The 23,515-nt window shown below is 49.5% G+C and overlaps 1 protein-coding gene across 5 annotated transcripts in view; it reads left to right on the top strand.

Moving 5' to 3' along the window:
• The window catches only part of VGLL4 (vestigial like family member 4), a 146,935-nt gene that overhangs the window by 114,648 nt on the left and 8,772 nt on the right, over positions 1 to 23,515 (top strand). For 3 of the 5 annotated variants that reach the window (XM_069483971.1, XM_069483972.1, XM_069483970.1), the window contains one exon: positions 22,977 to 23,199. In XM_069483971.1, the coding sequence (XP_069340072.1) occupies positions 22,977 to 23,199 (223 nt within the window). Of the gene's footprint in view, positions 1 to 8,724; positions 8,796 to 19,182; positions 19,338 to 22,976; positions 23,200 to 23,515 lie in introns of those variants that run through there. The other 2 variants (XM_069483974.1, XM_069483973.1) reach the window with 2 other exon arrangements.

A 23,515-nucleotide genomic window follows, 5' to 3' on the forward strand; every position in this document is an offset into this window, starting at 1 on the left:
TTTCTGGCCAAATAATAACATGGAATGAAGAAATGCCAAAGGGGCCAAGAGATGGAGAGGCAGAACGAAGGGATGGCCATCCATTGGCCTGGTCTGTGCTGTACTGGGGATGCAGTGTTCAGCCTCTGTGGTTCTCATCTGTGCCATGAAGATTGTAAAAGTGAGGTGAGAACCTTGAAAAATGAGGACTTTTCCACCAAAGAAGCATGCCTATTAAAAAAAGAACATTTGGGATATATGGGAGAACATTCATTAGCATGTATAAAGTTACTTTTAAAATGACACAATAAATTTACTGGAAATTTAAGGAGAGAAAACAACACAGGATTTTGCTCTTTTCCTCTTGGCCCCACCTGGATCCCCTGAGTGTAAGCTCTTTTTGGAATGCTGTTTTCACGAAGATGCTTCTGCTCTGGGCACACAAATTGCAGCTGTTTTATTATATATAGTTTGAAGATTCGATGTTGCTTCTGGACCACACAGATCTCTTCTTATTCCAATACAAAGTCAGTCTGTCCTTGAAAGTATATAAAGTGCTGCCCTTTGATACCTTAATAGATTTGATTGAAGACCAGAAAGATAAATGCTAAGACATTTGCTTAGGTGTGAATATTGATGGTTCTTTTGTTTTCCTTTAGATTCTTGCTTGTAATGCGATTATTTGCCCATGCTACTTGCAACTGGAACACAGCATGGTGGGTCACAGGCCCCATGTTCTGTGTCTGTTGTAGTTTTTATTGAATAAATGACAGTACTTTGTTTCTATCTGTTTTGCTATGCCTTTGGCTTAAAACATACTCACTCACACACAGTGTCTCTCTCTCTCTCTCTCTCTCTCTCTCTCTCTCTCTCTCTCCATTTTGAAATTTCTTCACAGATTGTCTCCAAAGTATAATTAGAGAACTTAATGTTGCAGTAATGTTTGGGGTCTGGCAGTAGCTAGAAACTGTGCCAAACAAGGGATGTGAGTTCTGGATCCAAGCCTTCACAGCCCTGACAGAGCAAAACATACTGCAGCAGAGAAGGAAGCAGATTTTGCTCCCATCCTCTCGTCCAGCTTATACTACCTCTTGCCTCATTTTCTTTGAAGAGACCCAAGGCTTGTAACTTGGTGGATCCACATAGAAACCAGCTCTAGAAACGTGGTCATGGCCAAGTGGAAGGAACAAACCAACTCAAACTAGGTCAGGTCACTTTAGAAGCAGATCTGAGAGCTGAAACCTTGCTGCTTCACTGAATTGTCGGTGTTGTCGAGCCCAGTGAGGCATGGTTGTGGAGTTTTCTAACTTGCTAGGAATAATGTTCTGGGCTGCATCTGACAACTGCAGTGACGCCCCTGTTCATAGATTATCTCAGAACACTCTTCCCTTAAGATGGTCTAAGGAAAAAAATTGTTCCCTGGTCATAGTTTGGCAAGTGCCAAACCCAGTCTTCCAGGTCTGCCCCTGCATATTGGCACATTTCAGGTTGAGAAGTCCTCTGTACAAAAACATCGTGTAGCTGAATTTCTCATGTAATCAGCCATAGAATCTGTTATGGATTGAGTTTCGTCCCCAGTTTCTAGGGCTGGTTTCTATGTGGATTCATTAGTTGCATTCAAGTGTTGAAGTCCACATTGATGCCCAATGTGAACGCATTTGGAGATGAGACCTTTGGGAAGGGCTTAGAGTGAGATGAAGTCATGAGAGTGGGCCCTGGTCTGATGGGATTGGTGCCCTTATAAGAAGAGGCAGCAGAGAGCTCACTCTCTCTCTTCCCACCACATAAGGACACAGTGAGCGGGTGGCCATCTGCAAGCCAGGAAGAGAGCCCTCACCAGACGCTGACCGTGCCAGCGTCCTAATCTTAGACTTCCAGCCTCTGGGACAGAGAGAAAATAAACATCTGTTGTTTAAGCCACTCAGTCTATGACATTTTGTTATGGCAGCCTGGGCTAAGACAGAATCCTTAATCCCTTTTTCATAAGAACTATTCTTAATATTCCACGGAGCATACTTGCCTCACAAATATTGCCTAAAAACAAGCATTTTATTTGGTTTCAAAATTTATTATCATAAAATTGCAGACTTGCAAAGCTCTGGTGCTGTAAAGCTTAACTATTAAAATGAAATGGTTGTGTAATCCGTTGATTTGGGACTGTTGGGAACCATCTGTAATGCTTGGGGCTTTCAGGGAGAGTCATTGAAGCCAGAGAAGCAGAAAACTGGAGCCCTGTCCTCCTTTGAGCCTGTGTGTGCTTGTCCTCCAGCCCTTCCTCTCTCCCCTCCGTGGCAAGTTCTAGAGAGTAGATGACGTCTACTTGTGAATCCACGTCCTAGTCCAGTGCTATATCCATGCGCACCCTTTTATTGAAACCTCTCCCTGCATTCTCTAGTGACCTACTAGTTGCCAGATTCAGGGAACACTTGCAACCCCTCATCTCTTATTTGACGTCCTCTTTCCTGAAAGTCTCTCTTCCCTTGGTTCCTGTGGCCCCTTCTTTGGTTCCCCTCCTGCTTCTGTGGCCGCTGCCTGGGATCCTTCAGAGACTCATCATTATTGCTGTTCTCCAGGGCTGTGTCCTTTTCACTGTCTGGACCCGGCTAACAAGGTCACAGACAAGGTCACACGCAGACTCGCAGTTTGAATTGCCTCTGCAGGCTGGTGATTCCCAAGGCGTCATCTCCAGCTGAGGCCTAACCTTCACACCCATAGATCTGTCCTCCTTTTAGATGTTGTTGTATATGCACCTCAAATTCAGCACCGCTTCCCTGGGATTGGTTTTAGGTGCTCCTTTCTTCTTCCAGCACTTCAAGTCTGTTCCTTGTCTTCTGTCCCTGTCTTCACGGCTAGTATAGTTCTCTTCCCATTTGCCCTGGAAGTCACCTCCTCCCTTCTTCTATCCATGGCCTGCCGAATCAGTCTGCTAAATGCTGTACATGTAGGCACGGCCTGGCCTGTAGTTTAGACCCCCATTTCCACAGCTGCGCCCTCCTTACTGGTCTTCCTGGTACCTCAGTGTCAGATGGTTTCTGCTAAGTATTCGTCTCTGCTTGGCATCCTTCCATGGCTCCCAGTCAGCTCCAGGCTAGCGCTGAGCAGCGTGGCCTCCACAGGCTTCTGCCTCCAGGTCCTGCCTGTGCCCCAGCCCGACTGGGGGCCCGCGCTGATGCACACGATTCTAAAAGCTTCCTACTCCTGCTCTGAGGCTAACACATCTTGTTATAAAACGATGACACTTGCTGTAATTGTGTGCCCATCTGTCTGTCCCCTTCACCGTTCTTCAAGTTCCTCCAGGCCAGGGGCTGAGTCTTGCTCAGGTCCATAGCACTAGACGCAGCACAGAGCCCGACACTGACTAGGTGCTGAGTAAATGTGTGGATGAAAAAGGAATCGCTAGGAAAGTGATGTCAAGACTTTCTTCCTTTAAGACTGAGACAGATTTTAAGAATCTACTTCAAGCACATAATTAGTGTATTTCCCCTTTCTGCCTTGTAACCTTGACATTTATTTCCATACCTGCTGGAACAGAGAGAGTCCCACTGTCCTCCCTCCCCCACCGGGCTGTCCAAAACAGAAAAATGAGAATACCTGGAACCTGGCAAAGGCACAGTTTTCCATCTGGATCGCCAGCCCTGCTGCGATGCTTGTTTCGGATCAGATGATCTTCTCCCGATGTTAACTCTCAGCAATAATAAGCCTTCAGCGTTGATGGTATGAATGAAATGATTTTTTTCACTCCTCTATTTATGTTTCTTTTTTACGTATCTGGCTGCAATCCAAGTGTGAGCACAAGGTAAGGTACACGGAAATGAGGAGCCCAGTGCACTTGGGTGAGTCTCACGGAGCAGAGCCGTGGCCAGACACTTCTGGGTGGAAATCAGCCCAGGGAGCAGATTTGCTCATACTGTACTAGAAAAGCAAACACATCTCTGCCCAAGTGTGTGCCACTTCTGGCCCTTTTCAAAGTTACCTAAGAAGTCCTCAAAGCCATAGTGTTTTTCAGCTATTTTCTAATAGATTTTGTTTTTGTGTTTATTTTATTTTTGTGTGATAGCTTTGTGCATATGTCACTGATAGCCTCACCCCCTGTGTATTGAATGACACTGTCATTTTGTATTAGGCAGTTGGCTTTTGTGGAGGTTATTTCAAGTGATAAAAACACAAACACTCCATGTCCTCTAGTAATTGACCGTCCAGCGTGGCTGTCCCTTGGTGGTGGAGGCATTGCTGCAAGGGGCTCGCAGCCTCAACAGGGATTTCCCGAGAGCCTGTTTGAAGGACATTGCTGGGTTCATCAGTGGACTGTGGCTCTGGCTCCTTTGCGACTGTAAAATAAAATCCAAGTTCATTGGGGTGACCTCCAAGGAATTTGATGATCTGATCCCAAGCTCCCTTGCTCAGTATTATCTCTCAGAAGATGGCCTCCCTGGGCTTTTGTCGAAAATCTGCTTAACCACAGCTAAATTTTACAGTCATTTATTTAAATCCCTGCTATTCCTTGCCGTTAGACAAGCTACACAGAGTTGCCCATGTGAGAAGCAGCTCTCATGCAATTCAGGGTGAGAATGTGGATCGTCCAGCCTCCCCTGTGACTCTGATTTTGAGGCTAATATTTGACACTGATGGTTTGTTGCCAACCTTGTTATGAGTGTCAGGCCTTGTTCTATCCCAGGGTCCTCCTCCTTATATCCCCATGCCAGCTCTTGTAGAAGACTATTCAAGTGCTCCCAGCAAAGTGATTTGTCACGTGCGGTCCTCCCTGGGTATCTGTGGGGGACTGGTTCTAAGACCCTCAGGGACACCGAAATCCTCAGCTGCTCAAGCCCCTGATACAAAATAGCACAGTATTCGCCTACAACTTATGCACATCCTCCTGTACACTCTAAATCACCTCTGCATTACCTATAACACCTAATACAATGTAAGTGCTGTGGAGATAGTCGCTACACTGTATTGTTTAGGGAATAATGACAAGAAAAAAGTCTGTGTGTTGTTCAGTACAGACGAAACCGTCCTAGGGCTAACTACAGTTTTAATCCACAGTTGGTTGAATCCATGGATTTGGAACTCACAGGTACAGAGGGCTGTGTGTGCCACATCAAGTCAGATCGTTCTACACATTCCGTCCAAATTTGGTGACAATCTGCTCTTCCATCCTTCTTACCTCCCCCCAGCCCCAGCACAGACACTTTTTATTCTGGAAAAAGTTCCGGTCTCCAGAAACTTTGAGGGACCAATACAGTGAGTGCTCACCTGCTGTCGTGGATTCATCAGTTGTTAACGCTCAGGCACGTTGGCCTCATCTTTCCTTCACCTGTGAGCAGTGATGCAACCTAACATACGGTATCTGTTCACCTTTGATAACGCCCTTGATAGGTGTTTCCTTTCAATTCTTTAATCATTTCTTTTAGATTTATTAATACCTTTAAGTTTAAGATTCAGTAATGAGTCACACATTACATTTAGTCATTGTGTCTTTTTGTAATCTTTGATCCGGGGTAGTTTTCCCCGGTCTGCGGGGTTTGGTGGTGAGGGAAGAGGGGAACCCAGACACCGCCTAGAGCCTCATTTCCCTGAGTCCCCCCATGGAACACGCGGCGGACCAGCGGCAGGGAGGTCAGGCCGCTTGTCCATCACCACTGGGAGGGATGATGTTGTAGATGACAAATACAGGAGGGATTTAGGATGCGTGTGGGGTCAGAAAGCGTGGGAAGCGTGAGCACTGAAAGAGGGGACAAGGGAAAGTGAGAGAAGTCCTGTCGGAAGAGGAGGCAGATTTGGAACACAAGTTGGCTGAGATACATGGAACAATTAAACACTCTTGCTCACTCTAAGATAAATTAAATCACCTTTTCATAAAATTTTATCCCTGCCCCAAAGGCTCATCTCTGTGTCTAGCCAGCAATTACAGTAGTTTTACTTATTTTAAAAAGAATCCAGTATCTTCATTTATTCATGGCAAAGGTGGGGCATGCCACTGTTCCTTCTTCTGCCTAAACTCACAAACCCAAATGAAACCCTGATAGATTTGCTCTCCCGGGAGATCCCCTAATTTCTTACTTGTAAAAAATTCATTTGAAGCTCAGGTGAAGCCTCTTGACTGCGAAAACTGGTAGCAGTTACGTGTGTGTTGGGGCCGTCTTCTAAGTGTTAGCAGCACAACTAATACGTAATAAAAACGATGTCAGATGTTTGATTTGATGTTACTAACGCCTTAATGGAGCTGTGACTGGGAGAGGGTATGTAAGTAGGACCTAAAAAGTGGCTGAGTGGTGACACTTGGAGCTGGTGGGGGTGGAGGGTGCTGCCCCTCATGCTGGGCCAGGGCAGCACAGGGCCCCACTGCCTCCTGCGGCCCGGATCCTAGGGGGCCCTCATATTTTTTCTTTTTCAAGGATTGGTTGTTCAACTCTCTTCTTTCATTTCCAAGAAATATCACAGTATTTTTCCAGTAAATTCCCCCCTTTTTTCTTTAGCTAACTAGCCTTGTTTTATGTTGCTTGTAACCAAAAGAACTTGTTAACAAATACAGATATTTGGGTTGTTCACAATGTTTTACTATCATTTGCAGAACTTATTTGAATAGATCCATCCTTGTTCATGTCTCATATTTCCCATTTTTCTCGAAGTGGAATTTCTGGGTCAGAGGCATCCATTTCTGTTTTCATGGGTGCATTCTGCCAGCTTGGATCAGAAGGTTTGCTGATTACATTCCCACCAGCAGTTGTGTGCATCTGCCTCTCCCCCGGCATCACACCAAAAGTGACTGCTAACACTTACTTAGTTTTTGTAAGTTTCATAGGGACAAACATTGTTACTGTGTTAACTTAAATTTGTTTGTTGCTGTTGTTACTAGAAAACCTGATCTTCTCATAAGCTAATTGGTCATTTATATTTCTTCTTTTGTGGCTATCCTGTTTATGCCTTTTTTTTAAAAAAAAAAATTCGGGTGTTCATCTTTCTGTTGATATGTTAACACTCTTCCTATTAAGCATCCTTTGTCAGGTGCGTTAGGAAAATCACTGTTTTTTATGTAATGTAAACATAACTCATGGAAATTTCATTAGCTGTGTTTTTGAAATACAGAATTTTTAAAATTTGGATGTGGGTGAATCATTAAATCTTTTCTTTAATGGAAAAGGCTTCTAAAATGTTTTAGAAAGGACTGAAATGTGTTGGGTAGTACCTGTAACACATGACCAGGGAGTGTATTGGTGTTGGGTCTGTGCTTCATACATGTTCATGTGGAATGGAGAGGAGCTTACTGATTGTGTGTCACTTCCTTGGGTCGTCCATCCAGACGTTTCCTGAAGGCCTCCTGTGCTCGAGCACTGGGGGATTCGTGAGTGTGCGTGGAGGAGGAGCTTCGCTGGGCCTGAGAAGGTTCCAGGCGTGCGATGGGCAGGGGTGTGCACAGTGGGGCTAGGGGGCTGTGGCTACAGTCCCTGAGAGGCATGACCGGAACGAGAGAATGGACTGTGTTTCCTGGGCCGTCCTCTTTTTCTCCCCTTTTCCCCTCAAGGACATTTCTCACTATCACATTGAGCTTTTAGAGTATTTGTTTAATAGTCTCTTGTTGGGTACCATTAGTGAGCTCTGAAATCAGAAAAAGTTTAAATTCTGTTTTTATTTAACCATTTTACCAGATGTTTCCTGTGGCTTGACAGATGTACCATTTACTAGAAAGTTACACTCCTGAGATTTTGAATGTTATGGACACTGTTGCTATAGACAATGACTCTGTCAGGGCAGGATTTAGAAGACAACTTTCACATAATTTTGGGGTTGAAGATGTGTCTTTCCCCCGAACAGAAATGCTATTCTCATAATTTGCTTTTATCTTCTCTGTTACAGTTCTGATCTCTGGTTTATAAAAGACTATCAGAGTGTATTCCAGTAAATACCCCAGTGCTTCAGTTGGTATTACTTTCTGAAAACAGCCAGGGTCAGGTGCATCTAGGTCTTGCTTGCAAAACTCACCTGGGTCTTAAAGAACCCAGGTAGTGGGCAGGTGAAAATTTAAATTGGGCTGAAAATCTATAACTGATGTTCCACTTCTTTGGGCTACTTGGTGCTGGGATATGGTTAGGAAATCTGCAGACTTGATTTGCACCCACCTAAAGCTCAGAGAGACAAACCCAGGATTGCTGTGGTACCCTTGCTGGCAGTCAGCATTTCTGGGCATCTTGAGTCCTAATAGAAAAGCTTGTTGTCTGGGATTCTGCGGGTGGGGGAAAGCAGAAGGAAGCTGCTTCCTACAACACACAAGCGGGACTGGAGCTGTGGCTGCACCAGAGGAGAAATCTGGGATTTCTGACATTCCTTCTGCGAGGGGCCAGCTGCAACCGTGCTGTGGAATTGCATCTCTCCTGCAGAGCTAGCTCACTTCTCGGCAACCTGCCTTTCCTGTGTTTTGTGTAGCCTTATTTTGGAGTTTTATAAAAGCCTTATGCTATGGAAGATGGAGAAACAAAGAAAGAGGAAATCTCATGCTATAATTCTGACAGCAGATCTATTTTCTCACCAGATGGAACTGTAATGATGCATGTAACGTCCTGGCAAGACCCGCTCTGTAAATAAACCCTCCCAGGAGTTCCTAACCTATCCCAGGACCCATAGGAAACTTCTCTTGCTATGCGGGGGCAGCCAGGCCCTCTACCTCCCAAACCCTCCTTCCAAGGGGGACTTTTATTCTGACAGGCGCGCCCGTCCAGTTTGTGCCTGGGCCTGCTTGCCAAGTTTGTGAGGCCCAAGGCTTTCTTGTGGGAGGACGCTGGGCTGTCTTCATGCTCTTTGGCAATGATTAAAGTGAGGTTAGTACCAAGAACCCTTTCATTTTATTCCCTTATCCTTGCTTTTCAAACCAGATGGCAACCCTGTATTTTCAGCTGTAATTAATTTAAACTGCGAGGCAGCAAGTCCTGGGAGAGGTAAGAGTTGATTTTGCTCAGAAGGGACAGCAGTGATTTTCCTTCTCATCCCTCCCTCCTCCCCAAATGGCACCGTGTCCCAGTCAGATCCATGCGGGGAACAGCTTCTCCTGAGAGGGGCCTGGCAGGGGCGAGCGGGCCGCTCTGACACGGGGAGCTGGAAGGCTGACGCACTAACGCCCGCTGGTGATCCTTTCCTTAGTGGACTGGAAGGAACCCAGTTTCTGGTGGTGGCTGACACGTGACTGCCAGGCCGTCACGTGACCGCCTGTAGACAATGGCGCACAGTCTGAGTGGCTGCTGATTTGGGGAGCACAGGGCGCGTTTTCTTCCCACTCAGGGCAGCTGCCGGGATCGCCTCCAGAAGGGACTCTGTTTTAGGTTTAACATTTATTCTTAAAGAAAATTACAAGGAAAATAAAAGCACTTGGCCACAATTGAAGTCTGGAGGTTCTGACCTCAGCTATTTGACCACTTCCCTCCATGGAAATTTTACTTGAGTCCTTCCTCTGTGAGTTGCCTTAGAGTGCAGGATCAATTAGAGATTGAGAGATCATTCACATTTAATAGAAAATGAATGCTTTTGTTTCGTCTCCTGGTAACTTGTAAAATAACTCCACACAGCAGCCTCTCCTCCCACCCTTCCTTCCCCTCCTTGTTCTCAGTGAAGCTGAGCTTAACATGGAGAGCGAAGGACTGGCCTACTTGGGAGCTGAGCGTCCAGGTGCACTCACCTGCCTCCACAGATAGATACCACCGGGTTTCAGTTTCACTGTTCCAGAAATGCACTTTCAGCCATTATGGAGGAGTTAGAGTGAAGATGGTCTGTTAACGATGATGTATGTGCCAAGCACTTTGTAAAACTGTACACAAATGTTATACAAATGGTAGTTATTACTATTATTAACATTAGCCATCCTCGGACGACTTGAAGCAATTTTTAAAGGCTCATAGTGAGAAATGAGAACCACAAGTATGTAGCTTGCAAGTCTCCAAGATGCTCACTGTCGATTACAACATCATTGACTGCAGTTGGTCCCTGTGTGTGTTTGAGTTCACTGAATTTAGTGAGTTGGATGGATATTTGTTGTTTATTTAATTTTTATGTCAAATGTTTACATTATTCGTGAGCATTTCTCTTGTGAACGCCTTGGGCTGTTTTTACAAAGCCTTGCAATTTCTGTTGTTGTGGACCAGACCTATCCTTTGGGAAACCTTTTGTTTTTCTCTAGAAGAGAGGACCAAACATGGAATGAAAAATGCATCCTGTAGTTCCAACCTCCTTTACCACCAGTGTCTTGTCAGAACTTCTAAGGACTGAAAATTACACGGAGTTACCATATAATTCAGCAATTCCACTTATAGGTATATACATAAAATAATTGAAAACAGGGACTCAAACAGATACTTGCACACCCGTGTTCGCTGCAGCATCATTCACAATAGCTAACAGTTGGAAGCAACACAAGTGCCCATCACCAGATGAATGGATTAACAAATGTGGTCTGCACATACAGTGGAATGTAATTTAGCCTTAAAAAGGAAGGGAATTCTGACACATGCTACGCCATGGATGAACCTTGAAGACATTATGCTGAGTAAGTCACAAAAGGACCGTATGATTCCGTGGATATGAAGTACCTAGAGTAGTCAAACATCGTAGAGACTGAAAGTAGAATGGTGGTACTGGGGGAGGGGGATGGGGAGTTGATGTTTCGTGAGCACAGGGTTTCACTGTGGGTGATGGACACATTCTGGAGACGGACGGTGGTGATGGCTGCACAGCATGGGAATGTGCTTAATGCCACTGAGCTGTGCCCTTAAAGTGGTTAAAATAGTGGATTTTCTGTTACGTGTAGTATTTTACTGTAGTAAAAAAATAAATTTAAAAAACTAGGACTGATGATTGAGTAAACGTCACTGAGTCTGTTACGTGTAAATTCTTTCTTTCTATTCCATGCTCTCCTGGGAGGAGCAAGGTAGCAAAGCAGAGGCAGGCAGCTTGGAGGACAGACGTTCGGCTCTCCAGGAACATGCTGTTAGATTCCCAGTTAGGCGAGAGCCGCAGTGTGGTGACTGTTGGGGGTGGTAATTTTAATTTAAAGAGTAGTTAAGATTAACCGTTGCCATTTGGTTTTGGAAGCCCTTGTAGAAAGGAAAGGTGCATGTCACTTGGGGTGATAGGGGATGGGGCTCCTCTGGATTCCTCGAAGGTATTTTTAGAACCATCAAGTCAAGGGTTTGGGGGAAAAGCTGCACTTCAGTGATATTATGATGAAGCTAAATAGACAGCTTAGGGAAAGTTACTTCTGAATTCTGTGCAGAATTTGAAAAGGAGAATATTTTAAAAGAAATGAAGTTTTATAATTCAGAGATGACACAGGCTGTCAGTACTGTTTTTTAAATCAGGTCCCTTGGGAACTCTGCTTTAAGAATAGAGATTGATTTGTAATTAGCCTGTCAATTGTCAATATATTAATAGTAACCTTTCTAAGCACCTGGGGGTCTTCAGAATAATCTTTCCTTTAGAGTAATTTATTATTTCTATAATGCAATCTATGTTTAAAAAAAAAAAAAGCAAAAAGCTTAACCAGCCCCTTCCCCTACTTTTTGGAAAGATGGAGCTCAGCCTGGACTGCCTGGGTGCTAAGAGGCGACGCTGAGAATTGATACACCCCATGATTTGCTCTGAGATGGAAGGTCCTTAATGTCCTTCATTATTACTATTTTAAAGAATATATAGTAGATGCCTCAAGATTCTTTATTAGATGGATATTTAATCACTTCATATACTCAGTGCTTAAATTTTCAAACTTCTTGTTATAGTTTTACAATAATTTAACGGCATAGTTTTTTTTGTTTGCAGAATCTCTGAGGTCAGCCAGGATAGGTGAGCAACTTTAAAAGAAAACCAGCTTCCTAAATTTGGTTTGGTGCTAAATAAATTCGTTGAATCAGAGGTTATCCTCTAATATGAAGAAGTCCATGAAATAATTTGGAACTGGTTACTACCAGCCTCAGGGCCGGACACGTGGGACGGCTGCTGGCGTCGAGGTGGGGATGTGATTGTGTGGAGGGGACTGTCGTGGCACAGAAGGTGGCACAGAAAGGCAATGTGATTGTCTCTGATAGGCGTGCACGTGTGATGCATGCATGTGTGGGAGCTCCTGGTGTCTGTTCTTTAGTCAATACGCGGTCACAACGCTGAATTAGAAGGGAAAAGTGGCTGGGAGCGTTTCGGGCACCGACTGTGTGACGTGGGTGCGGAAGTAACTGCTGGCGTCTCCGGTTGTTTTTTAAAAGTCTAGTTTTAGTGTCTGCAGGTCTTGGAAAATTCCTGCTGTTGAATGTTCTGTCAGCCTCAGTTCTTACTTATCAAGCCGTATACCCTGATTTTTAGTTCAGAAGTATGTTGCCATAAAGCGAAGGGAATGACCCTTTTCCTGTGTGCTCTGTTCCTTAGAGTACATCTGGATTATTAGGGCTAGTCCTAGGTGACCCCCTCAAAGACGAGTGTTCAGTTGCAGAGCATGCAGTGTGGGTGGCAGGATGGATGCGGGTCCCGTATTAGAGCGATTTAAGGTATTCTGTGTGGTGAAGAGAATTCTAGGCACGGTGAGGCTGACGCTGAAACAGTTTTCCAATAGCTGGAAGAGGAAATAGAATTCATTGAATTTTTCCAAAAGGGAGACCTGGAACCAAAGAAAAGTATTGGAAGGTAGCTTTCATTCGTTACAAGGAAGAACTTCATACTGAAGCTTTTCATAGTCAAGTGCACGGGCCGAGGAGGAAGTAAGTGTTCTCAAGTGTTTGAGAAGTGGCGCTGGGTTCTGCATCTGCCCGTCATGTGAACCATTTGATCGTGAAGCTCTCGCCCTCTGAGCAGGACAAAGCATCCCGTCTTTTCACTAAGCGGTTTTATAACACTTCCCAGTGATTTTCTGCATAACGTGGAGTAAAAACCCAGAGGAAACCTTCAGGAGGTGACACAGGACCAGCCGGAAGAATGGGAAAGAGGATGGCTCAGGTGTTCTCAGGCCATTCATTTCTGGCGGGTTTTTGACCATTGGGGTTGTCCTCTAATTTCTCCAGGAACATGTGAGCCGGATGCTACCCCAGCCACCCAGCGTCATGAGTTCCGCTGTCTTACTCAAACCTGTTGGTCCTGGCTTCTCCCAAAAATGTGTTTGCTTTTTGGTTGGTTCACAAAATAGTTGTATGCTGGGCACTATTCTAGACACTGACTTATGGAAACTTCTGAGCAGCCCACACTGCATAGAGTCACTTTTCCTGTTTGTTTCACTCCAGGCGCATCTGGAAGGAACGTGTCTTCTTTCCTAGCCTTGGGTTGGTGGATGCTTCCACCTCCAGCCTCTGCCGTCCTGAGGTGGCATCTAAAGCAATGGGTCCTACACGCCCCTGTTCCAGCCCAAGGAAGGCTTTGCCTGTGAGTCGTAGCATCAGACTGACATGGGGGGAGCGAAGCAGCAAGAACTGGGCGTCTGGGTTGGCCCTGGGAACTGCACAGGATGGTCCTGTGGTCAAACCCCTGGCTTTGCCCCTCTCCCCAGCCCTTGCCTCAGCGTCTCAAGTGGTCCCTGGAGCACAGCGCAGCAAAACACCAGCGTGTGGGGGCCTCTGGTGCTGTGCAGAGAGATGGTCTTTCCAGGGCTTTGTCCACCTCAGATTTTGCAGCTCAGTTAGAGAAGCAAAGACATATGTTTTCCATCCCTTCTCTGGTACAAGGATTCTGTTTAATGCCAAAAATATGATAGCGGTTGTATTTTTTAAAAAATACCATTCATTGAGAGAATACATAATGACAAAAACTACAACAAATTTAGTAATGGTAGGAATTTTAAATTAATTTATCTTTTATTAATCTCAGCAACATGTCCATTCATTTGAAAGCTCTAAGTGTACGTGTGTGGGACACATGGTCTGTTTCACCTGTAAACAATGCTTGGCGCGCACACGGATTCCTGCCCTGTTTGCATTAGGCTCCCAGGGGTCCCCAGCCCACAGGTGGAGACCCCCTGCTTCCACGGCAACGGTCGCTAACGGGGGACGGGGGGTGAAGGAGATGCTTTGCCAGCCATGTTCTCAGCATTGACCTGTTTCTCAAACTTTAGTTTTTCCTAAAAAACTGAAAATGGAAAACATGTGCAGTTTTAGTCAAAACTGGGGCCTTGTTTACACAGAGTTGAGCCATTCAGAGATGCGAGTGGAGTCTCTGGGCAGCCTGTGCGCGTCTGGCCTGGCCGGCCTCCCCGGAGTCCAGCGTCTGCAGGCCTTTGGCTTTGCCAGGCCAGGAAGGTCTGCGTCCTGCACTGGACGTGGGGAAAGCTGCAGGGGCTGGCCCTGGGCTCCCTCGGAACCCACGGCCTCTGACTTCACACGTCATTCTAGCCAACCCAGTCACCTGGCTTTTGGGCCCACCGTGGGGAGAAGGGAAGGGTGAGGACTGGCGCAGCAGCAGGCTTGCTGACTCCAGGGAGTGACCCCGTGATGAGCAAAGGGAGGAGACAAGCCCAGGAGGGAGCTGACCCGGGCACAGAAGCAGCGGAGCAACGTGGGACTAGTTAGCACGGGGCGGCAGGCCTGTCCTGGAAGCCTGCCTGCGTGTCATCTGAAAGGGGTGTTCATAATAAAGACCCAGAGTCACTGAGAAAGGAACGAAGTAAACTGCGGGGTGTTTCGGACAGGTTTCTAACTAAAATCATTTTAAAAATAGTTTTCTCTCTGGAGGTTTACATCTCCGTTACCTGGAAGCTTTGCTGAAGCGGCTGCTGCTGGGTAAGCTGGGTCCAGATCGGTCAGGTTTCTAGTGTCCTGGGTCCCCACGGTTGTGCTCAAGGACAGGCGAGCCCCGCGGTGCCGGTGGAGCACCTGCCCTCTCACAGGGAGGAAGGGCAGCGTCGCACCAGGCGCAGATTGCGAGGGGCGGGAGGACGCGACCGAGACCCTCGCGGGTCTGCATGGAAGGCAGCGGCCCGAGCCGCTGCTTATGCTAATTTAAGGACTCTCACTCGTGAGAGCGCGTTCACTGGAGACCCTTGACTCAATCATAGAGACAGAGTCCAAGTCAACAAGAAGACAGCACCAGGGGACGAGTGTTTCCTCTCACACTATTCCGTGTTGCTGCTTTTCCCTCCGGTGCCATAGATGGGAGCTATTTTGGAAACTGTCACAGGCAATTATGGCAGAGGAGGAAGGGCCGGCCTGATTTGAGTCCCTGCTCTCCCAGCCTGGCTTCCCTTGTGTAAGGTGGGAAGGGGGTGGGCACCGCAGAGGGTGGCCCCGGAGCGGGGACATTGCTGACAACCGGCCGTGCTCTCAGGGATGTTTGCGATCACCTGCCCATGAGTGCAGGAGCCCTGAGATCTGTGCGTCACTCTTTCTTCCTCTGTCCAGAGTGTCGCTGACCAAAGGCTCTGGATGGTAACTGGGCTGATAAGCGCCCTCCCTCGTCTCTGCAGGGCAGGGGGCTGTGTTTTCCTGGCTTCCTGAAGCGCGCCTGGAGGTGGGGGGACAGCCAGCCCTCCGGCCTCTCGCTGGCCTGCCTGGCTCACACCCTGGTCTCTGCCGGAGTTGTCGTTCTCACGCTGATGAAACACGCCTCGGAACGACAGGCGTGCAGCACAGGTACCTGGGCTCCAGTGGATCTCAGCGACTGCTCTTTAAATGTCCAGAGGAAGCTTTAAAAATTTTTTTTTGATTAATCATAGATAAAGCAAAAGAAACATGGGCGTGGAGAATAACTAAAGATGCAGAAAACAATAAAGTAACAGAGGAAGAAAAGGGAATCGCACTCACTTGCTAGCGCTGCCCTAACGTAGGGCCACAGCCTGAGTGGCTCAAAGTAACGGAAATGTGTCTCAGTCCCGGAGGCTGAAGTCCGAGATCAGGACGTCGGCAGCGTTGGTTTCTTGCGAGGGCTGCAAGGGGAGGGTCTGTTCCAGGCCTGCGTGGTACCCTCTGCTCGCCCAGCCGATCCTTGGTTGTAGGTGGCCGTCTTCCCTCTGTGCGTGTCTGTCGCTTTATCCCGTTTCCCATTTTCACAATAGGACAGCAGTCGTAGGGGATGGGCGCCCATCCTGATGACCTCGTCTTTCTCCATCCTCTGTAAAGACCCTGTTTCCAAGTTCACTTTCACAGATACTAGGGCTCAGGAAGTCACTATCTTTTCAGGGGACACGATTCAACCCATTACGGAAATCAAAGGTAATTCACAGAAGAAAGTAAATATATGCAGAGATGCTTCACTGCCCTGGAAACCGAGGAAATGCAGATTAAAACAAAGAGGGAGCGATCTCCTGCCCCGAGAGTGATAGGGGTCCACAGGCTGCAGAGGCCAGGTGTCACCCGGGAGCACGTCGGAAGTGGACGGCCGCTCGGTAAAGGTTTTTGGTCACATCTGCAGTCAGAGGCAGTGTGCTCCACAACCCAGCAGCGGTACCTGCAAGTAGTTACCTGGGAGAGAGTCAGAGCCGCGTGCGTGGGCGCTGGGACACGTGCGTGAGGGTCTAAGCACAGAGGGCTGTTTCCACGAGGAGAATCCGGAGCCTGCCGGGCACATGCCAGTGGAGGAGCAGGTGCATGAAGCGTGGTGTATTCACGCACAGGAGCACCGCAGAGCGGGGAAATGGCACGAGCCAGCCAGATCTCCGTGTCAGAACGTGGGTAGAGCCCCAAAACCACGTTTGGGAGCCTGGTTGTACAGCAAGACACACAGTGTGACACTGTGCTGGACAAAGCACCAAATACATGACAGAGGGTGTCCCTGGGGAGGAAGAGAGAGGAATGGGCCCAGGGAGGGCCTGGAGCAGGGCCCTCACTGTGCCTGCCTGTCCTGCTGCTTTTATCACCACCAGAGAGGAGAAGAGGCCTGGAGCAAATACAATAGTACGTGTCATTTGTTTTTTTTTTTTTTTTTTTGAGACAGAGTCTCTCTCTGTTGCCCAGGCTAGAGTGAGTGCCGTGGCGTCAGCCTAGCTCACAGCAACCTCAAACTCCTGAGCTCAAGCGATCCTCCTGTCTCAGCCTCCCGAGTAGCTGGGACTACAGGCATGCACCACCATGCCCGGCTAATTTTTCTATATATATATTTTAACTGTCCATATAATTTCTTTCTATTTTTGGTAGAGATGGGGTCTCGCTCTTGCTCAGGCTGGTCTCGAACTCCTGAGCTCAAACGATCCGCCCACCTCGGCCTCCCAGAGTGCTAGGATTACAGGCGTGAGCCACCGCGCCCGGCCAGTACGTGTCATTTGTTCCTTCCGGGAGGCAGGTATGTGGGTCTTTGCCATCCAGGAAGATGAAAAGAGAAGGGTTTGGAGCCAGTCAAATGTGAGCTGGAACCCTTGCACAGTACTAGTTTTGTTAACTAAGACAAGTTACTTAACCTTGCTGAACCTCAGTTGACCCATCTGTAAAATGGGGATGATGGTGCTAACTTTGCAGCGACCTGGTGAATTTAGTAAAATAAAGTCAAGCATGCGATCGGGCATGTAGCAGTCGATAAATGATAGTAGATAATATTAATAATAAGGATCAACACACATGGTTTGCTTCGAGGAACTCCCCTCTCCTGACGCACTCTGCTTTGGACGCTGCTTTCTAAAGGCAGCATTCTGATGCTGTGTGCTTCTCCCGCCAGCGCGCGCGTCCCAGCTGTCACGTGGGAGATGCAGCAGATGAGCCACATGCTGCGTGGTTCCATGGAGCTGATTTCTGAACTCTGAACCAGCGAAAAGCGGGACCCTACCTTTGTGGGGAGTTAGTGGGGAAATGTTATCGGGTGACACAGCAGCAGTTTAATTCACTGGCCGCGATGGCGTTCACCCTCAGGTTTGGTTGCCTGGACCTTTTGTGGCTTTCTTATTATCAAACACCGGGAAGCTACGGTAGTGGGGGCGCAGTTACAGGCACAGGCAGTCTCTGTCCCCGCGTCCGTGCCCATGAGGACGTGCCTGCCGTTGAAGCAGAGTCTCAAGGTCATCTGTGTCTTTGGGACCATCTGGATGCCGGTATTTCCCAACTTTTTCCTGCCTGTGACACACCGCCTGCCATTTTGTACCCAGGAGGGTGTCTGTGCCTCACCTCCTGCCACCTCCGCACACGTCGTCTGTACCCAGGCCTCGCTTTGCAGCCACCACCCCCACTTCCCTGCTGAAGTCGCACAGAGGAGTGACGGGGCTTGAGCAGGATGTCCTGGAGACACACCCGAGCGCCTTCTGCGCGGGAAGCAGTGAGTGCGACTCACAAGAAGGAGCCGCGGAGATGATTCATTCCTGTGTGTGGGGTCGAGCTCTGGGACCTTCAGAGTAGGGGAGACCATAGCAAAAGACAGAGAAGGTAACAGGAGGGAGGAGACATTTCACCACTATTGATGCCCAAATTTTAAATGTTCTGTAAATTCTACTTTTCCAGAAAAAAGTCTTTTCTGCTGTAATTTTCTCTGAAATGTCCTTAATTCCCTTTTCATTCACCACATATGCTATTAACTGGACTCGCAGATAACACAGATACTTTAATGATTCATTTATTCAGTGGGTAGTTGTTCGGACATCTGTTGTGCGGCCAGCCCTGTGCCACGCACCGAGGAGGGCACGGCTGGAGGACGCAGCGCAGGCCCTGCCGAGCGTGGACGGTCCGGCCAGGAGCAGCATCGGCCTGAGCCCGGGGCCCGTGGCTGAGCGAGGTAGCGCGGGGAACCCCGGATATGTCCTCAAAATGTCTCACACCTGTATCCCCTCCTGGCCAGAGGCAGTCGGCCTCCGTGAGTGCGGGGGACAGCCGTCAGCGGTTCACGCCGGTCCGTAGGCCCTCGGGGTGCCCGGCGATGTGTTCCGAAGGGCTTGCCCCCAGCCCTGAGCTCCTGCTGGTTTCGGGGCATACAGAGGGACGCGGGGCACTTTTTCACGTGATGGGTCCTTTCATAATTTCACGCTTGGAATCTAGTTTACTTTCCCCCAAACACTGTGGCCCTTCTTGGTTTCTCAGCTCCGAGGGGGCACAGTAGGTGTGGCATCTGTTCCCCAGAGCACTCTGCCCTGGGTGACAGTGGAATGGGCCCTCCTTCCCCTCCCCTTCCAGCTTTCTCTCCTAAGCAGCTGGCAGTGGACAGGCCCTCCCAAGGGTGAGGACGAGCTCCCAGGCGGGCCAGGGGGCGCAGAGCCTCCGTGGCACTGGCTGGTCCTGGCGTGGGGCCCCCGAGCCCTTCAGGCCCTGCCGGGGCTGCAGTTGGCTTTGAGCGCAGCCTCCCGCGTCCTGGGCAGGATGCGTGTGGTTTGGGTCTGCGTCCCGAGAGCACATGATGCTTGGGAAGCAGCGGGGCCTGGGAGGTGATTCACTGGGGGGGAGGGGACGTGGAAAACAATGTCTGTCTTCAAGCTCTGGGAACCAGGAAAATGAGCTGGAAATGTGAGTAATATATAATTTTACTAAAATTAATCAGCAAGTTCTTCAGATGTTTTCTTTCTGTGTTTTCCAGTGTCTTTGTCTGATCCATAGGGCCCTGCTGCGTTATGTTTTCAGTGGACCGTTTTTCTGGTCTGTGTCCCCAGAAGTCCCCTTGTCCCCACTCCTCTCTGTGGGGTGGGCACACAGCAGGTCTGCGGGAGCACGGGTGGCAGGTTTAGGTGTGTCACTGCCCATCTCCCCTCTGCCCTGTCGGCTGGGGAGCCTTGGACCACTCACCACCCTCTTTGGCGTCCCTGTCCCCTGTGACACGGCTTAATAGTCACCCTTAATGGTTACCCTGAGGCAGCTGAGTTCATATGTGTGACTGCGCTTTGCCAGTAGTAAGGTGCTATTTGGATATAAGGTGTCTTGGTGACACTGTATGTACTGGTGACCTTGACTTTGGGTGGGAGCAGATGCTGTCTGAGCTTTAGCCTGCTCCTTTGTGCATCCTCGGTGGGGGGAGGTCCTCGTCCTTGAACTTCCCCAGCCTTCTGTCCGTTCCTGTGGCACGAGCCACCCCACATTGTGCCTGAGTGGTCACTTGGGAGCCGTAGCCCTGCCCAGGCCTTTCTGTTCCTGCCGGGCCATAAGGCCATGAGAGGGCAGGGCTGGGTCTTGCTTTCTGGAACCTTCACAAAATAGGGGCTCACTTAACACGGGCTGAGTAAACTGAAGTCTCAATTCGGCAGAGGCAGATTCTGACTGAGGAGCTCACGAGTCCATTTCCCGAGTGTGGACAGGTCACGACGTGGCCTGCGGAAGCACCGTTGTGGAGGGTGGCGGGTGAGGAGAAGATTGTGTTAGGGAAGCAATTTTATCTTGTTAGAAATTAAATTTTATATTTATCCAAATTTAGAAGAAAACCTGATTCTGAAGCCGAGTGCGTGGGAATGCTTGGACGGGTTGTGTATGCAGGAGTCGGTACCCAGGCCGGGGCCTCTCGGGCTGGCCTGGCAGCGCGCTCCGCGGGGCCTCCCCGCCTGCGCTCCCGTGCGCTGGTGTGTGGGGCCGTAACCCCTGAGGCACTGGTGGCAGAAACCTGTAATGTCTTCTCAGTCGCCTCAGGAAGATGATACTATGAACAGGCTGGTTTCGGGATGAAGTATTTTGGGCGGGGGTAGGGGGGCGGTGTTGTGCTGTTCTGAAAATTGCCGCGACGTATGTGACATGTGCGGAACATGTTATCTAGACTGACCAGAACATGCTCTTCCGTGATTGCCTCATTGGGCTGAACATTTATTCTCTAATTGCTTTTAAATCATTCTCAATAGTCAGAGAATCAATAGGAAAAAACCCCAAGAACTAAGTGCTGTGTCCTATGTAGCTAATGACTCTGTAATCAGCAAACTAAGTTCAGGGCTTACTTGGGTTCCACTCAGCTGTGCCCCGTCCCGTCCCCACCCGACGCCCTCTGAGGTGGAGCTCATTGTGACCACAGGGTTGACGGGGATGTCACGGCTCAGAAAGCCTCCCCGAGTGGCTCGCCTGAGGGCTGGCGCAGCAGGTGCGCAGAGCCAGGGCGTGCCCGGGGCTCTCTGGTGCCCATCGGTGCGCTTCCCGCTGAGCCCCCGCTGGCTGGCCGGGTCGCATCATCCCCCGAAGGCTGAGAGCGCACCCCACCTCTTCACGATTCCGCGCGTCTACACATGGGCGCCCAGGGCGCCTACCTTTCCTTACCTGGTCATCCCTGTGGGGTTCCGCGGTGTGCTCAGAATGAACACAAGTGAATCTGGAATCTGAGTAAGGCGGTGGGGTGTCTTGTTGCCGGTATCCTGGGTGTGATGTCGGACCGTAGTCTTACAGGAGGTGACCACTGGGGGACGCGGGGTAAAGGGTACACAGGATCACTCTGTGTTATTTCTCACAGCTGCAAGTTAATCTGTTATCTTAAACGGGCATGCCCATCACACACATGCACCTGTGTGGGCTCGCAGGATAAAGTGCTAAATTATATGTGATCACATTCAGCCGGTCGCAGAGGTAGGTTGTGGCTTCTTTCTCAGGGCCACGGCGCACGAGCCCAGCTTGTCTGCCAGCGGGACAGGTTGTCCCGCCTTAAGGTAAGAGGGTGACTACTTGCATTCTGTAATTTGTACTTTTTAAAGAAAAGTCACTGAAATCATTGTCCACCAGATTTTTCTCTAAAAGACTCGATCATTAGCCATGAAAAAAGATTGCTCTGTTAGCAGAGGACGTGGTGGATTTAAGGGGTGAGACCTGAGGCAGAATCAACAGGGGAGCGGACCAGGAGCGAGCCCAGAACAGTGTCTATGGTCTTTTATAGGCTGTGCCTTACTGGGTGAACTTTTTTTTTTTTTTTTTAGAGACAGGGTTTCTCTGTGTTGCCCCGGCTGAGTACAGTGGCTCAGTCATAGCTCACTGCAGCCTCAAGCTCCTGGGCTCGAGTGATCCTCCCGCCTCAGCCTCCCGAGTAGCTGGGACTGCAGGCACCAGTGAACCCTTAAGCCCACCTGTGCTCGGTCATTGTCTGATAATGCCGTGTGTAATGTTGCCTGCAGACGAGGCGGCATCAGATGGAGACAGTATCGTCATCTCATCTGTGTTCCACACAGCAGCTCCCAAGTGCTGAACACACAGCCAGGGCTGGTGATGGACTTCCCTAAAGCAGATTGCTCTTGCTCACATGTTCTGGATGAAGAACTGTACACTGGCCCTCCACTCTCCACGCTGGCCGGAGTGTCCGCGCGCACAGTGTACCAGAGCAGATGCCACCACTTGCTAGCAGCGGCTTGGGCCAGTGACTCCGCCGCTCTGAGTCCTAGCTTGCTTGTCTGGCAAGAGGGAGCTGCAGCATCTCCTTGTTGGTGCTCCTGGGAGGCCAAATCAGCAAATGCCTGTAGAGCCTTAGGACTCAGCATGCAGGAAACATTCAGTTTGGTTCATCATCGTCATCATCGTCATTCTGTCTAAATCAGTGGTCCTCAGCCTTTTTGGCACCAGGGACCAGTTTCACGGAAGACAGTTTTCTCAGACCCAGGGGGTGGGTGGGGCGGGTGCGAGCAGTGGGGAGCGGCTGTAAATACAGATGAAGCTTCGGCCCCTGGCCCACCACCTCCTGCTGTGCCCCCCCCCCCCCCAAGTTTCATGGGAGACAGTTTTTCCACAGACGAAGCAAAGGGTCGGGGAAGTGGGTGGCGGAGCTCTGCAGCCTGGTCCCTCGCAGGACTGGTGTCAGCCCGAGGCCTGGGACCACAGGTGTAAATGGCAGGTTCTTGTCAAACTAAGCTGGCCCTGAGCACATCCGTCAGCTCTGCAGCTCTCAGCAGGAGGCGTTTGCCGTGGAAGTGCGCAGATGGGCAGATGGCGCTGCTGAGCGGGGCGCCCGTTTCTGTTTGGAGGGCCCTGCAGGACCGACTTCGGACCCTGCCGGAAGGTGCCTCGCCAGCACCTAGGGGCGTTACAGGCAGACTGACCTGGGTTAGCAGCCGGCTCCTCGGGTCAGCTATGTGACTTGAGCTTCGAGGTAAAACATTAAACGAAATAAACAAAGTAAAGTGAAGAGCACAGAGTCAGTGTCCCCTTGCCCTTCAGAAAACGCCAGGTGTTCTCACCTGAACGCTTGTTGGTCTTTTTCAGGAACAAGACTGCTAATGGAGACTGCCGAAAAGACCCCCGGGAGCGGAGCCGCAGCCCCATCGAGCGTGCCGTGGCCCCCACCATGAGCCTGCACGGCAGCCACCTGTACACGTCCCTGCCCAGCCTCAGCATGGAGCAGCCCCTCGCACTGACCAAGAACAGCCTGGACGCCGGCAGGCAGGCTGGCCTCTCGCCCACACTGACCCCAGGGGAGCGGCAACAGGTACACCTCTGTCCAGGAGGGTGGCAGAGAGTGGGTCCAGGAGCTAGGGGGTTGGGGGGTGAAGCTAGACAGAGAGCCCCAAGCAGAGGACCACGAGGGCGGGGGTGAGGGCACCGTCCTTAGCCTCAGTTATGCGCTTGGGACAGGGAGCAGCAGAGCCGGAGCCTGGCCTTGCACGTGAACTCCCACCCGGGCCTGCCTGAGCCGGCAAGACGCGTCATGTCTCTGGGGCTGTTTCTTTCTTGCATTACACTGGGTGGTCTAGATGCCGTGCTTGTTCTGCAGTCTTCTTGGCAGTCCTGTCTCTCTTAGGGTC

The sequence above is a fragment of the Eulemur rufifrons genome, chromosome 10 (assembly GCF_041146395.1).
Source record: "Eulemur rufifrons isolate Redbay chromosome 10, OSU_ERuf_1, whole genome shotgun sequence".
NCBI classification, from domain to species: Eukaryota; Metazoa; Chordata; class Mammalia; order Primates; family Lemuridae; genus Eulemur; species Eulemur rufifrons.